The sequence below is a fragment of the Larus michahellis genome, chromosome 1 (assembly GCF_964199755.1).
Source record: "Larus michahellis chromosome 1, bLarMic1.1, whole genome shotgun sequence".
Lineage (NCBI taxonomy): Eukaryota > Metazoa > Chordata > Aves > Charadriiformes > Laridae > Larus > Larus michahellis.
This window is the reverse complement of record NC_133896.1, coordinates 27519643-27537126: the sequence shown is the minus strand read 5'-3', so window position 1 is coordinate 27537126 and position 17484 is coordinate 27519643. Positions and strand designations below refer to the sequence as shown.

Sequence of the window (17484 nt, the reverse complement as noted above, 5' to 3'; positions counted from 1 at the left end):
TCTGGGCTTTAATTACAACAGAAAAGGAGGTTGAGGGCAAATGTAATAGTAGGCTAAGGTAAAGTCAGGGCCATAGCAGATCATTTGGGTGCTTTGCAGTTTAGCAGTTTGACACTGCCTCTTTTTCCTCTCCTACTCTGGTTCTCTACCATGTTGCTCATCCTGGGATGGGAAGTGCAGTTGCTGCCAGTGCAGGAGGGACTGGTTTCTGTCTGGAACTTTTATTAAACTTGCCTCCCCTACCATTTATGCCCTCTCATCCTGCTTTTGTTACAACCGTGGATACAATGTCTAGAACTGTTAAGTAGGATGATCCAAATTGTTTATACTTTCATTCTCATGCTATTTCCATTTATTTTATGTTTTAGCTATATCCTCACTGTATTGTGCTGGTGGTGTTCATTTCAGGAGCTCTGAGTCTTCCTGTGTCTTGTAAATCCAGTAAAGTGCAGTGAGAACTGTTCCCTAGGGGCTAAAACAGAGATCCAGCCTGCTAAACTGGCTTCACTCACATGATGTGGCTAATCTGCTACAACTCTGAAAAGTAAATGTGGAAGTTAATCTCAATTGTCAATTTTGTAGAAAATGATCAAACAAAATTTACAAACTAGATTTGTTTTGATGGAATTGCAGGAGCATCACAGATTAAGACAGCAGTGAGTTGTCAGTTCTCCTGAGCAATTACTGCAGCTTTCTGTGGTTTGCACGGCAGACAGACCTCGCTTCCTCATTTAAGATATAAAGTTGTAAATCTCAGTTGGTAAGGCTTGAAATTAAAATGTTAACCATTTTGAAAAAATGAACAAACTACTGACCAAAATTATTTTTCTCTTTCCATCTGCAGGAAGTCACCAAATCTGTGCAGCCCCTTCTGCTGGGAAGAATAATAGCTTCCTATGATCCGGACAACTCTGATGAAAGATCCATAGCGTACTACCTGGGCATTGGCTTGTGCCTTCTCTTCCTTGTGAGAACACTACTCATACAGCCTGCTATATTTGGTCTTCAGCATATAGGAATGCAAATGAGGATAGCTATGTTTAGCTTGATTTATAAGAAGGTAATTCAAAGCCAAACCTCTGTCTGTAGCCTACGTAATCTTTAGGCCAGTTTGTTGAAAGATTGATAGTTCTGTACACAAAGTACACAAAAGAATAATGTGGCTAACATGAGTTTCTGACAGCTCTCAGTTTCCTAAGTCCAAAGAATTAAATCCTCATCTATAGTTGGTTTGACTGAAGTCAGCCTCTGTGTGAGTTCAGACTTGCTGGTTATGTGGTGAGATGCCTTAATTGTTCTACAACTGTGCTCCTGTTACACACGTGTATTGCAAAGGAAGAATAACATATGCTGGTGGCCAAGGAATATTTTAAAAAAAGGATTAGAGGTGAAGATTTAAACAATAAATATAACATAGAAGGGATTGAGTTTGAATGATACTGTGTGAGATCTCTATAGCACAAAGAATCAACAGATACTGATGCGTCGCATGTTCACAAATCCAAAGATTTAAAAAGGTATTTGGTCTTACCAATTAAAAAAGCAGCTAATTTAAACAAACATGTTAGTTACTCTAGTATAAAGCTCACTGTGAAAACATCTTTCAAAAATATTTGTCAAGATAGGCACAGTAGGAGATTTTTGAGGATGCCCAGCAGCACACAGCGTGCATGCTTAATTAAAACTTGCATTTGCATATATGTCTATATACATAAAATATGCAACAGAAAACAAGGACTAAGTCAATAAATCAATATTTGTAAAGCAATTTAATGGTTATATTAAATTCAAGTGACATAAATAACAAGTTTAATTGAGAGTTTCTTTAGAGCATAAGCAGATAAGTGAATTGTTATTTATACTACTGTACCATTGTCCATTATTTTTATCTGTGTTTATTCTGTTTTACAGGGATGAGTTACATGGCCATTTTTCTATGGTTTTGTTTTCTTTTGCAGATCTTAAAACTGTCAAGCAGAGTTCTTGATAAAATAAGTACTGGACAACTGGTCAGTCTTCTTTCCAACAACCTGAACAAATTTGATGAGGTACGTCATAGGTTGTTTAATCCATTTGGTGATCCATCAGATACAAATGCAGTACTTGAAGCTGTTCATGACAAATATTAAGCAAGGAAGGAGCATAAATGACGGACTGCACTGAGTGCTCACTGTAGACATAAAATGAATCATTGCCTTAAGAAAATGTGTTGCCACGTGGTCATGGGAATCCTTGTTCTGATACTTATGACATTCTTTATCTCTGTTATGGTTTGAGGAACCCACAACAATTTATTGTCATTTAGACAATTATTCTATCACCTGATAACCCCTCCCCACCGGGAAGGGGAATCGGGAAAAAACAAGGAAACCCGAGGGTTGAAATATAAACAGATTTAATAGAATAAGACTAAATAATTAACATTAATAATACTAAAGAACCAATATTGATCCTGATACCAGTATAAAATATATGAGGATTATACTCAGCCAATTATATCAGTAGGAAGCTGTGCACTCCCAGCGGTGGACAGCAAATGTTGGACACTGCGAGCGCTCAGGCTTTGGGAGGAAGGGAAGGGCTCAGGGGTCCGGCGCCAGGGCAAGAAGTTCTCTGACTATCACCATCAAGGAAGTGAGAAACTACGCAGCAAACTTTCTAATCTATATTGAAAATTATGTTCACGGTGTGAAATAATCCTGTTGGCCAGATAGGGTCAAATGCCCGGGTCTCTCTCCTCCTCGTCCCTGCACCTGGCGAGCTTGAAAACACTGAGACCTTGACATAGATGGCTATAAAGTAAATATTTTCACAAATTCAGACACTGAAGTCTTCTAAAAAAGCAGTTTTCCCTAGCACTAGAAGAGACCTTAGTGAAAAAGAAATTAATCCTGTGTTGCTCAAACCAGGACATTCTCCTATGCTGATAAGTAGAAGAAACCTAAAAACTAGGTGTACCCTAAAACCAGGCTTGTTCTAGAGTCCAGTGAGAACCTGCTGGGAAACCTCTGGGTTATGCATTTGGTTTCAGAGAGGTCAGAACTTGCTGGTTCAATCCTTCCATCCTCTTTTCCTGACCAACATACCTTTTTAGTAAGATGATCCAGTCCATTCCTGCCGTTGAACAAGCGATGATGTTCAGTGTCCTGTTGCTACTGTTACCCGCTTTCCTAAAAATCTGAATAAGTGTCGATGTAAGACCTTATTAGGAATCATTCCAAACACTTCCATCTTAGACAATAATTCCAGAGTCTCCTGTAAAACTTCTCTTTCATTAAAGACACAGAGGTAAATCCCTGCTAATGGCTTTGGGGACTGGAAAGTCTATGAACTTCTGCTCAGCATGTATGTTTATTTGGCCCATTGGTAGTATGGGGTTTGCTTCCTATGAAAGAAGCAATATCAGAGAGACTGTAGACACATGGCTGAACCTGTAGAGTGTATTTACTTTAAGCACTATATTACTATATAGAGCAATGTCAGCTAGCACTGAACAAGCTAGGACAAGGGCCCTGTCGTTGCAGCAGTGTAGCTGCAGTAACACAGACCCCTGGGCAGCCTGATCACAGGATTCCGTCCAAAATCTCCCCAGTGTGAACGAACACGACTGAAGTAAATAGCAATCTGTTTTGAATTAGTTGTGTTCACACAACTGTCATCTCTTCACCAAAGTAATATTCGCCTCCTATATCAGATTAAATCGCTCTCAGAAGATTCTTCTGTGTATTTTTCACATCTTGCAGTGGTTAAAAGCCAGTATCGATGGCAAATTCTGTTTACTTTTACAAAGCTAGAATTTTTCCTCGTGCATATACACAGTGAAGAGGCAATTGCAAACTGAACTTTGCCTTACAAAAATCAAAGTTTAGGTGTGGAATGTGTACGTATTGCTGTGCTGTCATCATAATTAACACCCAGAATGCTATGTGTTCAGGATCACAAATCCTCCTTTATAAACTTGTTTTACTACTGGAAATATTTGTACCATCCTTCATTACGTTTTTCAAAGTGTCACTTTAAAGACTTCTTCCTCTTCATGTAGTTTTCAGAGCACATCTGTAACTTTTATTATTATTATTTTCTGCTGTGGGCTTCCACAGGGTCTTGCTCTGGCTCATTTTGTATGGATTGCACCTTTACAAGTGGCGCTGCTGATGGGTCTGCTCTGGGATATGTTAGAAGCTTCTGCATTTGCTGGACTTACTCTTCTAATAGTCATGGCCTTTTTCCAAGCCTGGCTGGGACAAATGATGATGAAATACAGGTGATGAGACTGTTTTAATATATTTCAGTATATTTTCCTGATACTCTTTGGTTTAAGAAGTTTATACCATTTGATTAAGGGTCTCCAGTTATGACATTGTTAGAAAAGAGGAGTCCAGAGAGTGTTGTCTGTGTTGGGAAAGTCATGGACAAGCCTTTACTAATTTAGCAGCAGCTGTCTAAACTTAACAAAACCAAAGATCTAATGTGCAGTAAATAATGATAATGATTTGTAGAATTAAAAGTCCTTGTTCGTGACTTGATTTATTCTTTTTAGAGCTTGTATTTTCTCCTTAATAGAACAATCATAGATTTTGAATAATTCCTTTCATATTCTTCATAATAGTTCTGTTAAAATAAACATTTTAAGTGTAGGCATATAGGGAAAGTGTTTCCATAAGATATAATCAGATACAAACTAACTATACAGGATGAAAAAGATGAAGATTGACCTACTGCCTTTTTACTTTGTAGGAATAAGAGGGCAGGAAAGATCAATGAGAGACTTGTCATCACCTCAGAAATAATTGAAAATATACAGTCAGTTAAAGCCTATTGTTGGGAAGATGCAATGGAAAAAATGATTGAAAGCATCCGTGAGTAAGTGTTCTCATTTGTTACTCAAATTTTCTATGTGCTCAGAAAAAAAATTTGGGTGGCTATGAACACCATCTGTGGTCTTGTTAGTTAAGAAGTAAAGCACACAAATATTAATCCTCCATAAACTAACCGTGCATTCCCACACTGTAGCTTGTGTGTTTTTTCCAATTTGTCAAGCTGACTATGGAAGTGAGATTTTTTTATTTTTTTTATTTGCTTCCTCATTTGTTATAATGATATTTCAGTTGTTAGCTTGTGCAGGTAAAACAATTGTGGCATCTGTGTTTGTTTCTGGCCAACCCTACCCTCATCTTACAATAAAAAGCCCTTTTGTGATGGTGGTTACTTAAGGCTTTAAAGACTTTCCTATTCCGTGGTGGAGGAAACAGTATGAGTCCTCTGCAGCCATTTTCTGAGAAATGCAATAAAGCTGGTTTTAAGTGTTACATGCAATCTGTGAAAGGATTAAAGTAGCACGGCTTCATGTATTCATCCTGCACAATTCCATTAACGTTTATTGTCTGTAGATAGCCTTGTATAGTGCTTATCTCTTCCATTAATACCAAGATTGAACTGGAACTACCAGACCTGAAGCAGAAAGGAGGTAAAAGAGCAGACCTAGTTAGCTGAGAGCTATGAGAAGGAGGTCTTCGTTAACAACAGGGAATCCTGGGGGAAGGGAGGAGAAGTGACATATTGATTGATGGGTGACGCTGCACTAAAGCAGTCCCCTGTGTTTGTTTAGTTCTTTACAGAGAATTAAAATTCTGTGCCAGGTGTGTGATTGGGAAAATAAAAGGAAATAAAAGAAATATAAGTGTCATATTATCATGTAAATAAAAGAGATGAAGCAATATTATTACACAAACACCTTCTTGTTCAGCTGCTTTCTGAAAGACAATCCAGGGAAAGTGAAGTGTTCTTTACCTGTAGAATAAGGAAGATCTTAAAATTTGTAATGATTTACTGTAAACAATCAGATATAACTCAGTCTGAATCCAGGCCGGGAGTTCCAGCTTGAGGATGGAACCAGGTTAGGATTCCCCTGGTGTCACTTATCACATGCACTGCTTTTAAGAAATTTGAGACCACGTCTTGTGAGCAAATCCTGTATAAATGAATTAAATAAATTTTAGTCCACAAAATGGTCACAGAAACCTGGAAAAAGGACTGTCATTTTATGATCTCTATTTTTGACAATAATTTATAGTGAATTTTGTAATGCTGGACTTCAATTGTTACTATATTATGCATGGATTTTTAAAATACAAGAATGCTAGCAATATTGCAAGATCAAAATCTCCCTCTTTTACTTCTCTGAACCAAAATACCATATTTTTTTGAGTGATCCAATAGGTCACTTGGTGAAGACGTCACCAGAGCAGGTCAACCTGGGAATGTCAGAGTTTCAATTGAATTTTGCTTGCTGAGCCAGCTCTGCAGGGCCTCCCAATCAGTTGGCTTGCTAAGTTGGTAGGAAGCAAGACCTTGTATGTGAAGCCATGCCTGTATTATAACCCAGTTGTTACCAAACTGCTTCCACATGCTGACCTTTTCTGATGCAACAGAGTTTAATCAACTCTAATGAACTAGTTAGACCCGTGCCCTTACTCTGGTAAACTTGAGCTGCCAGGGCTGACCGTCCTGCAGGTGTGACACTGCCACAGGCAAACTCCCTCAGGGAACTGTGACACTTCAGAGGGACCAATGTGAGCTGTCTCCTGTGTGCCCTCTGAAGTCTGTACTGATAATAACTGTTCATAACAGGTGTCTAAACAAACATACCTGCACTCCTACGGGCTATGCAATGTATGCAGAGAAGTAAAAAACCACAATGCCAAACTGTTTCCCTGAACCATAGTATAGCACTGGAGAAGGTGAAGTCCAAAGTTGGAAGTATCTATACTTTGTCAGCAGAAGATACATCTTTATGTAAAGAATCTCTAGCTCATGTATTTGTACTGATTCCTGCAGCATCACTTCAAAACCAGACATACACTGCTCTGCGCTCTGTACATGCACAAGGCTCACAGTGTCGCTTACATCTCCCTCCAAGTACTCATATTGTGTCAGCAAGACCTGTCCCAAAGGAGTGCTTAATTTGCAGAGATCTTAAGCCCGTATCACAGACAGACACACCTCTGGAAAACTTTTCCTTGTGATTGGGTCAGCTTGTGGCTGGTACTTGAGAGCCTACTGAAAAGGGTTAGTGCTTTGCTTCTCCATCTTTGGAGTAGTGTCTGTATGCTTCAGCACTGGAGGGATTTTTGGTAGCTTTTACCGGGGCATTTGTGTAGGACTGGATGAGCACTAAGCCCAAAAATCTTTGCTATCTCTATTCAGTGCTGCCACCCACAGTCTCATACAAGCTCTGGAGGGACTTCAAGGCCCTTTCTCCAGGGCAGTGGCTACTACCATGGTGGTGACCTCCATGCCTAGCCACTTTTTCAGGCCTCTCTTGTGAAATACAGACTTAACAAGAAGTGATAGGCACCCTCCTCCAAAACTGGCTGAGCTCAGATTTTCTGTCAGGGATTTTTAAGACCACTTTGGCTGACAAAGGTTTTTCAGATGCTGGATGCATGTGGAAGTCTCATGCATGCGTGGAGCGGAGCTCAAACGGAGTTCCACAGAGCTCCAAAATCCTGGATGGACTTTGCATGCAGACACTGGCTCACTACTAGAAGACACATAAAGATTATGGAGCTCAGACTTGCAGCCCCAGGTATTACCATCACCAATGTGGCCAAACTTCTGCACAGTATCCCAGTGGTTAGAACACTCTAGTGAGCATCTTGTGGTCTAGCTCCATCTCTAGCCCCAGTTAATTGCTTTTGCAGCAGAGCAATTGTTCTTTCGCTGCAGCAGAGGTATCCCTGTTCAGGCAAAGCTGAGCTGCAAGGCACCTGGGGAATGTGAAGTGAACGGGGTCAAAATGAAAGGAGTCAACAGAAAGCTTCATCACTGTGAGTTAGGGCTGTCAACTCAGAAAATGAATTATGCTCCCTGAATTATTTCTCTTTTTATTTAATAGCTTGCTGTAAGATGCATAGACATTGTGGAAGCAGCTAAGAGTTATCACCAGTTGCATTCCTGACTGCACAGCAGTCAGTAAGCAACTCTGCAGACTCACCTTCTATGGAGAAAGGAAGGGGGAGAGCAGACTCCCTGCCTTCTGCCTCTTCAAGCTGCAGTTATCAGATACCTTCCTTCATGGGTGAAGCTGTTAGTAGGGTGCCCTGCAAAAGGAGAAGATGTTATCATCGGGTTGTGGATTGTTAGGTTTTTTTATGGTCATGTATAGCAAATCTGGCGTTTCAAAGTACCTTCCTTCTAGGGGACTTTCGTGTCTACATGACCAGATGAGCGTGGGTTGACGCTTCTGGGAGCGTATCACATACCACAGCATTAGATGCTTAAGGATGGTTGCGTCAGAAATTCTAGAGGGTTGTGGTTTATGAAGTATCTGAATCATGACATAGATCATTGTTATTTTGTCTGACATCTCTGAACATTGGTGCCAAACTTTGGCTCCAATTATTTTTTAGGTCCAAAAATTGTTTTGAATCTTGCTTTTTGCCTGCAATTCTAGAAAACAATAAGGATGAATGAGTGTCTGAGTTAATTGTTTTACCAACAATTCCATCTGAAGTATTTTTGAGATGTAAACTGTGGAAACCTATACTAATTATTTGTATTTGTTTTTTTAACAGAACTGAGCTGAAGCTAACTCGAAAAGCTGCTTATGTGAGATATTTCAACAGCTCAGCCTTCTTCTTTTCAGGCTTTTTTGTGGTGTTTTTAGCTGTGCTTCCATATGCTGTGACTAAAGGAATTATTCTCCGAAAAATATTTACCACCATTTCCTTCTGCATTGTTCTTCGAATGACAGTGACCAGGCAGTTTCCCGGGTCTGTACAGACCTGGTATGACTCTATTGGAGCAATAACCAAAATACAGGTAGGGCACATACAGTAAAATCTTCCCAAGTACGTAAGCTCATTCTTTATACCATGTTATCTTGTCAGTTGATCAACAAAAGCGCACAGCATTTATGCAGACTTTCCGAATATACTGTATGTTGCTTTGACTACACACCATGAAATGTCATTATAAATCTTGATATTGTTATATGGTTCCCCAGGCAGCATAACCGCAGGAGTCTTATGCTACCTGCACACTGCTTTTTTTGAAACAGTGGCATTTAGTTATTTCTTTTCATTGCAGAACAAGGAACTTAATACAAATATATCATTAATTGTGGTGCTTAAGAGATGTTTTTCCTTCAGAAAAGGAAGTGCAAAATTAGTACATGTTTTATATAGCATGACTTCCAGTAGTTGCAGTCACAGATGTTCTGTTTTCCTAGCTATTAGTGGCAAGAGCAGCAGGAGATTGTGCATCTTATGCAAATGTACATCTCATTCATTATAAGTAGTAAACATAATTAAGGTACTGGTCAAATAATTATTACCTACCTTACCTACTGAGATCAATTGCTCATATATCAGCATGAGAGACTTATCTGCAGAGTCAAATCAGGGTGAATTCTCATTAACTCTGTCTGTTTTACCTCCTGTTTTGAAATCGCTCCTCAGGAAAAGAATTCTTATTCTATTTCAGGGTGAAATTTTAGGCTTTTTTAAAACATATTTATAGATTTCTTTTGTAAAAAAATGATTTTATTATTTTTAGTGTGATAAAAATACCTAATATGGAACTTAAAGATCTTAATCAGAAATCTGAATCTTAGTACAGAACAAGAAGCAGGTATTGGATTTTTATGATTTTTTAACTGGGCAGAAAATGCAAAAAATCTAACCATAAACCTTTCTGTTCTGTTCTGTTCTGTCCTGTTGGGTGGCAATTTAGGCAGTCCTTGTGCTGTCAGATTCCCTAGGTGCTAGTAGAGGTACCCTGTCTCTCCTGTTTTCTGGAAGAGCATATCAAATGCCCTGTCGCAGAACTGGCAAGTCCAGTTGTCCTACCATTGCCTTCAGTTTGCCAAATGCTTGTCTTTGGGGATATTAGCTCTGGAATCCATAAATAATCATCTCTTTGTGGCAGGTTCAGTATAGACCCTATAGACAGACTGCATGGAATCCCAGAGCACTGATGCCCTTTACTTGTCGCAAGAAACATAAACAAAAATAATAAACCACTCATACGTTTCTCTGATATAATTTTCTCATCAGTTTAGAGTGTTCGCTGGGCCAGATGTGTCCCCTGGGTTATTCTATCTTACCTGTAGCTAGACCCATGTTTTCTAGACCATGAAGCGTTTCAGGATCAGTGTGCTTTTTCTGGCTATCACTGTTCCAGCAACTCCACTGGATGACCCCCTGCCTTTGTTACAAAAGCCTAGCTATCATTTCCTTTTTTTTGCATAAATTGTGTGTGTTTTGCTTTCCAGTTTTTCAGTTCCTGCCCTTTCAATCGTCTGGTTTTTCCCTCCTGCTTGTTCTACTTGGGAAACTTGCAAGTTTACTGTAGAGAACTGATTTCCCTCTGTATCTGCTTAGTTTGTCCACTCTGTTGCCCACATAGACCTACTTGGTTCCACATAATTTAAAAAGACAATTTAGAGGAGATGGTACCTACAGACTACATAACCTTAACAAAATAATGGAACAGAGAAGTTATCTTTCCTATGTTAGCATAAGCTTTCTCTTTTTTCCTAATATTATCCCAGAAGGTAACACAAGTGTTGGGTTGCTGACTTGTTTCATTTGAAATTACACTACTTCAGTGCTGCACTGGCCAGGATCATTGTCTGCCTTCTTTTTTGTTGATAGAGACATCATTCTAACTCTTTTAAATTCTTGCAGTTTTGGAATAGGGAGATGGCAGCATGTAGCTGCTTTGTTTCACTGTTTACCGGAGTACAACCTTCCCACATCCTACTCTAAAACCAAAGCTTTATTTGCAAAGGATTAAGGTCGGGAGGGGTGATGCTGCCTGATACAAGTCCTGAAAGCAAAGGAAATGCCCAGTTTTGATATTCTTTCTAAACTAGAACCAAATACATTTATGGTTATGTTTTCACTAGCAATGAAAGAATCAGCAGTTTCAAAAACATTGCCTCTGTATCCAAAAGACGTTATATAAACTAAATTTATGCGTCTCTCTAAGACACTACAATACGTTAGCACCATCAGAAATATTAGCGAGTGCTCAGTGTTGGCAAGTACGTACTGCTTTGTGTGATATGGCTGTTGTCCCTTACTTTTTCCTCTCATCTGCTTTCATGGTGTTTCTAGGATTTCTTGCTGAAAAAAGAATATAAAGCCCTGGAGTATAATCTAACAACCACTGGGGTTGAGCTGGACAAAGTAACAGCTTTTTGGGATGAGGTTAGTACCTTTACTCCAACTTAATTAAAACAGACTGTGTCATTTTTTACTGATATTTGCCTTGGTGTTCTCTAACAAGAGCAGCCTACACTCCTTCATTTTAACTGGCTTCGGCTATCAGCAGGCAAGAAATATACGGCAAGTAATTAAGGCATGATATCAAATTATCCACAGTTGAAAAACTTGGGAAGAGACCTTTCAATAAGTGTTAAGACCTGTAATAAGTAGTTATTTCTCATTTAGGCCAGCCTGAAAACAGTATAAGGCTGTGGCATGTATAAACATTGCAAAGCAGTTCTATAATAGTCAATATTAACTTGTGTGCACAAATTTAGAAGCAAGTCCAATACATATATTAAAAATATATATGTATTTAAGAATATAATAAATATGTTGTCAATAGGAAAAGTAACATCAGAAAAGTAAGTTCATATGTTTTCATAGGTCCATAGTATGATATACATGTCTGCATATGCATGTTTTATTTATTTTTTATTTACATACAAATACACATCTGTGTATCTTTCAGGGAATTGGAGAGCTGTTTGTAAAAGCAAACCAGGAAAACAACAACAGCAAAGCTCCTAGCACTGACAACAATCTCTTCTTCAGTAATTTTCCCCTTCATGCCTCTCCTGTTCTTCAGGATATAAATTTCAAGATTGAGAAGGGACAGTTATTAGCTGTTTCTGGATCTACTGGAGCAGGCAAGGTATTTCTATTTCTGTTGTTTCAGGAGTAATTTTAAGGAGTAATATTGTGTTGTTATCTGTATTGTTAATGTATTCTTGCTATCCTGTGCTCACTGGAAAAATGATAGCTGCAGGAAAAAGTCTGAATAAACTGTAAGTGTCAATAAAATGGCCAATAGTTATTTGAAGTTTTACTCTGTGGACAACATGAGAAAGGGTTTGCTGGATATTTTTTTGTACATACAAGGGTACAGGCTTTATAAGGAAATAGTAATTTAAATGACAAAACTATTTTTCCATAGCAAGTGAAAGGAGATTTGCAACAATAATGCAGACTGAAACCTAAAGTTAAAGCTGATGGTGAGAATCTCGCTGCCTTTAAAACAATAAACTGGAGAACATAGCATAGATATCCAGACGGCTCAATGTGCTAGAAAGCAGGCTTTTTTTTTCCTTACCCCCCTGCCTTGCTAACATTTTAAGGAAAAAATTGAACACAAGATGATCAGTAACCTGACAAGCCTGACACAGATTAGCCGGGTAACTAAGATGCGTGCCCTGAACATTTGGTATACCTGGTCACTTGTGCTGTCGTTCCTACAGTGCCTCACTTGGACAGGCTGCCCGAGTCCCATGTGAAAGCTTGAGGAGGTGCTGCTGAAACTGGTGGTTTTCTGAGAAAAGTTGTGGTTTAGAGTAATCATCATTTTAGAATCCCAAAATATTATTGATACATTTAGTTTGCAGATAACATATCTGATTGACCTCAGTAATATAAAAGGAGTTGAACTGTGATACTCTTAGTCACTTTGAACAGCGAGTAATTAGATGAATCTTTTGTCTTCGCTGGGTTTTCTGAGGAGATGTGAAAGTCAAAACAAACATTCATTATGTGTTTGGCAACTTTTCTTTTCCTGTTAAAAACGTTATTGGTGGACATATTCTGATTTTTTTTTACTTGCACAGGGTAAAATTTTTGGTCTGTTGGAGTCAGTGTCAAAGGAATCATCAATTTCAATATGAGCAAGGCTTCTATATTATTTTTCAGTAATGATATCGATAGGAAAGAGCAAGGTAGTCAGGACATGAGGTTGTTCTCAAGCTGATATGTTGAGGTGCATTTTACTGTGATATTTCTGAATTAACAGAATAGTTTTCCTCTGTTGCTGATAATCTCAGATGGCTATTGCTAAAGCTGATACTTGTAATACAAAAATGTCAACCAGAAAGTGCTGAAGGACGTATGTGTATCTCATTTGTTCAGCTACTTAGGAAATTGAGGAAAATTCAGATTACACTGAGCAGTTTATGTGAGTATATACATACAACAAATCTGCACTTTTCAAGGCAATAAAGATAAAAGGCCTATAATAATATATGAAAGATTTACAAATAATAAGGTTTACACCGTCCCCATCCAAGAAAAAGATAATTTCTCCTTCCCTTACACTCTTAATTTAAGATTTCCTTCATGTTGCTTGAGGCTGTTACTGTATATTCCAGGAATTGTCAGGCCTGTGAAACAGACTGTACACTCATTTTCTCGATAACAGCTATGAAGCCTGACACCAGCTCTTTAATACTTCTTCAGTATTAGATAAAGTTGGGTTTGCTTTGTGTTTTTTTTTCCCCGTTTATGTTATATGGCACAAGATACAGTATTTTAACATCCAGTGTGCAAAACATACTAAGCAGCTGTCCTTTGCAAGATCAGAAACTTCTTACTCAGCATTCTGGAAAATTCAGATTCTGGTATAATGGAAAGAATCTCGTGAGACTCCCCCTGCATATTGTATAACTTGTCAAAGGATCTCTGGGCTTAACAGCATGAAACTGTGACTTAGACAGTTTTTTAGATCTTTGGCTGTTACGTCCCAGCTTTGTTGATTGTTTATTAGTGATAAGAACACCACTGGAATGGCTCTGTAACATATTTTTCCTTGTATTTCTCAATTCTATTCTTTGATCTAGTAGCCAGTGATGTGTGACAAGGTTACTACAAGCTACTGATTAACTTTGAAATTATAACATGTCAGTACTGAAATTGCAATCAATTCTTTTATGAAGGGACATAGTAAATATACTTAGGTCATGTATTCACGTAAACGAGTTAACAGTTACAGAGGAAAACTCAGATTACACTGAACAGTTTGGGAGTAATTGTATACACATACACAAAGAAATTGCATTTTTCAAGGCAATACAGATAAAAGGCTTATGAACACTAGGAAAATTGTAAATATGAATTTTGTTGTACAAAGAACAAACAAAATAGTCACTGATAATATTAAAAATCAAATAACATTCTCCATAAATACTAATGACTGTATATGTCTCACATTTTTACCTTGTAAAATTACTGGAAGTTTAATTAAATATACATACTTTTGCAGCAGCATGCCTTTTTTACAAAATACCTTACACAATTTTTATTGTTCATTGAATTAAGGTTCTTATTTCAGAGGCCTTTCAGAACCATATGTATCATGAAAATCTCCACTCATTGCAGCTTGCACTAGATCAGTACTTATAAGGACACTCTTTACAAGACAAATATACCATTTACATGACTTAGCAAAGTGACTCTCATTTTGTTTCACCTTTCTTATGGTTGTACATATCTCTGATATATTAACCAAGTGTTAATGATTTTTCAGACTTCTCTTCTGATGTTGATAATGGGAGAATTGGAGCCTTCACAGGGTAAAATTAAACACAGTGGGAGGATATCCTTTTCACCTCAAGTCTCCTGGATCATGCCTGGAACAATAAAAGAAAACATAATTTTTGGTGTATCCTATGATGAATACCGATACAAGAGTGTCATCAGTGCCTGCCAACTAGAAGAGGTCAGTCATCTAGGACTCTTAAGACCTGTGACCCAACCCAAGTGAAAAACCTCAAAGCAAAAGTCAGGGAGTGAAGCTTTAAATAAGCGAGACATTTCTGAGATTTAAGGAACTCAGCCTGGCATCCCAGTTTTGTGGAATTGCAAGTCAACCTGTTGCCAGCTCCTTGGGAGATAAACTGAGCATGCCGGTTCTGGTAGTTTACACAAAAGGAGCTAAATAAGCTAGTTCAGATATTATAAGGTGTCCGCCTTCTCGGTCTTCCTTGCTAGTTAAAAACCTGGGTAAACATATTAATGTTAAAGAAATTATGTAAAAAGTATTGTTCCTACAATTTTTTTTCCATTTTTCTTCCCCGTAAAGAAGCTTTTCTGTACCATCTTGGAAATTATCTATTTTCCTCCATTCTTTTTCACTTCAAAAATGGCTCCAGGGATAATTACAACTCTGTGTCAGAAACCTGAATTATTTAGAGAAAAATCTTGACTGAAGTTGGGGTTTTCTGTGTGCACATTGAAAATTCTCACACTGGAAATTACTGGAGGATCAATCTTTGTGTGACATATAGCCTACAATTAGTACAATGACGTGGAAATGTCCTTGTGTGTGTTTGATGTTGCCAGAGAGTAGTGTAGGAAAAGATATCTTTTCACATTGCAAGATACAAAAGGAGCCATCATTTTAGACCTTTCCAGCCTTATTACTGAGCCTTAAGATCAGGCGTTTTGTCTGTAACATGTAGATGAAAAACAATAAATATTTTAACTGTGTTGAATAGGATCTGTCTTTAGACCATGCAGTGAAACATATTTTCCTTTAGTGCCAGTCAAGCAAGAAAACAATAGCTAGTCTGTTTAAAAATAAGATGAGGTTACCGCGCTTTATCTCAGAGCAGGGTATAGTTAAGCGATAAAGTAATCTTTTCTTATATGTTTATGGACAGTTCAGCTTGTGTTTGGATTGTGGTTTGCTGGAAATCTTATTTGAAAGCTTCTGAAGACAGGAGAATTAAAACTCCGGTGTCAGGCTTTCTGAAGACAGTAGTCCTTAACCCCGGTCATAAAAATTGTAGTTAATGCCAAAGCTCCAAGAAACAACTGGCTTCAGCAGTTCAAAGCTGTCCTTGCCCAAAGAGGCTTCCTATCTCAGGCTCTTCCCAGAGCAGAAGGTGGTTAATGATGGCTCAGTGTCTTGGTGTTAGCAGCAAGGCTTGGTGTCTCAGTGTTGGTGGGACAGCTCAGTGTCTTGGTAGGCTGCAGCTCCTTTGTTCTTTAAACAGGCTCAATCAAGCAGCTTTGATCTGTGTTGGTGCAGCTCTGCGCAGAATGATATGCTTCACCTCCTAGCAGGGCTCGTTATTTGAGATCAAGTTTGGTACTTATAAGGGTATTTTCTTCTGGATTGAAGCTGAATAAATTGGACTGGCCTAAAGAGAAGGCAGAATGGCCTGGAAGGAAGCCAAATGCATTACCTTATTGCTATTATTATGTTTTCTAGTCTTGTTAGCTTTCACATCTTAGTTACCAAACAGTACTTAGTATGGCAGATTGAAGGATGGATTTCAAATATTCATTTGAATTCAAATGTCAAATATTAATTCCCTGTTTATTCCCCAGTGTGACCTTTTAGGGGTTTATTACAACAAGGGTTAGTGCTTTGTTGGATTGAGGTTGTGTGTGTTTTCATTCTTCCAAAAGGAGAGGTACCAGAGCATTTTTGCCTAAAAGAGTTCACTTTGCCGCCTCCTCTGCAGCTTTCCTAGAGAGTTACGTAGTCCACTTGAATGCAGGCCTGTTGCTGAGTCTAGTTCTTATATGGGCTCTTCAAAGTGAACAAGGATTGCTGATAGAGTTTATTTCCTTATTGCACAAATGCTGAAAGTCAGTTAACATACAGCTCTTAACAGTGGCTAAGTGAGATTTACTTCCAAGCTCCATGCTTACAAAAGCTTTTTTGAGAACACAAAGCCCTCCTCTTTGACACAGTGGGCAAATAGGTGTGTTACTGCTGCAAAAAGTAACATACCTGCGAAATGCCCCCTTTGCTTTGCCATCTGCACGATTACCCTATAGAGGAAGCATACTGTAGATCTGGTCCAATTGCTATATTTGATGTCCTTTTCCCTTTGTCTTCACTAGTGCTAATAAAACACTACAGGTTACTCCATGTGGGTCACGTCATACCAGCTACATAGATTTGGGGTTTCCTGACACACAGTGAATAGCCTGTTCTTGTCTGTCAGCAAAACAGGACACTGAAGCTGGGTGATTTCATACAAGGTGCCCTGCACTTTGTTTTAGGTCTATGGCGATATGCAAATGATATTAAGCAAGTGTAACTTAAACAATTTGGGGTGCATGAGAATTTTCAGAAAAGTCAGCGCTACATTTTTCTGCCTGACTTTTTGAATTGGTAGATAGTTGATTTGCTAAGGAGTTATCACTTACAGCCTCTTTAGAGTTGCTAAGTACTTGATGTAAATTTATCTCAAAGTAATTATGAAAGATGGAAAATACAAGTAAATATTTCACAGATCTTTTCATATTGTGAGGTGTCCAAGAATAAAATTTTCACTGTATACAAAATCAGATCTTTATTTAGAGGTTAGAAAGTGTTATGTGTTAGATTTTCATTCTGTAAAGTCCTAAAGAATAGCAAATCTAGTTATACTAACCATTACTTAAAAAATAGGTGGGTTTTGGTAGGTTTTTCTTGGATGGAAGAAGG

At 38.3% G+C, this 17484-nt stretch overlaps 1 protein-coding gene across 1 annotated transcript in view; it reads left to right on the top strand.

Annotated features, from left to right (window-relative positions):
- The window catches only part of CFTR (CF transmembrane conductance regulator), a 94135-nt gene that overhangs the window by 21020 nt on the left and 55631 nt on the right, over positions 1-17484 (top strand). Inside the window, exons 4-11 of the mRNA XM_074601815.1 lie at positions 845-1060; positions 1959-2048; positions 4101-4264; positions 4738-4863; positions 8577-8823; positions 11124-11216; positions 11746-11928; positions 14566-14757. Coding sequence (XP_074457916.1) covers positions 845-1060; positions 1959-2048; positions 4101-4264; positions 4738-4863; positions 8577-8823; positions 11124-11216; positions 11746-11928; positions 14566-14757 — 1311 coding nt within the window. The remainder of the gene's footprint in view (positions 1-844; positions 1061-1958; positions 2049-4100; positions 4265-4737; positions 4864-8576; positions 8824-11123; positions 11217-11745; positions 11929-14565; positions 14758-17484) is intronic.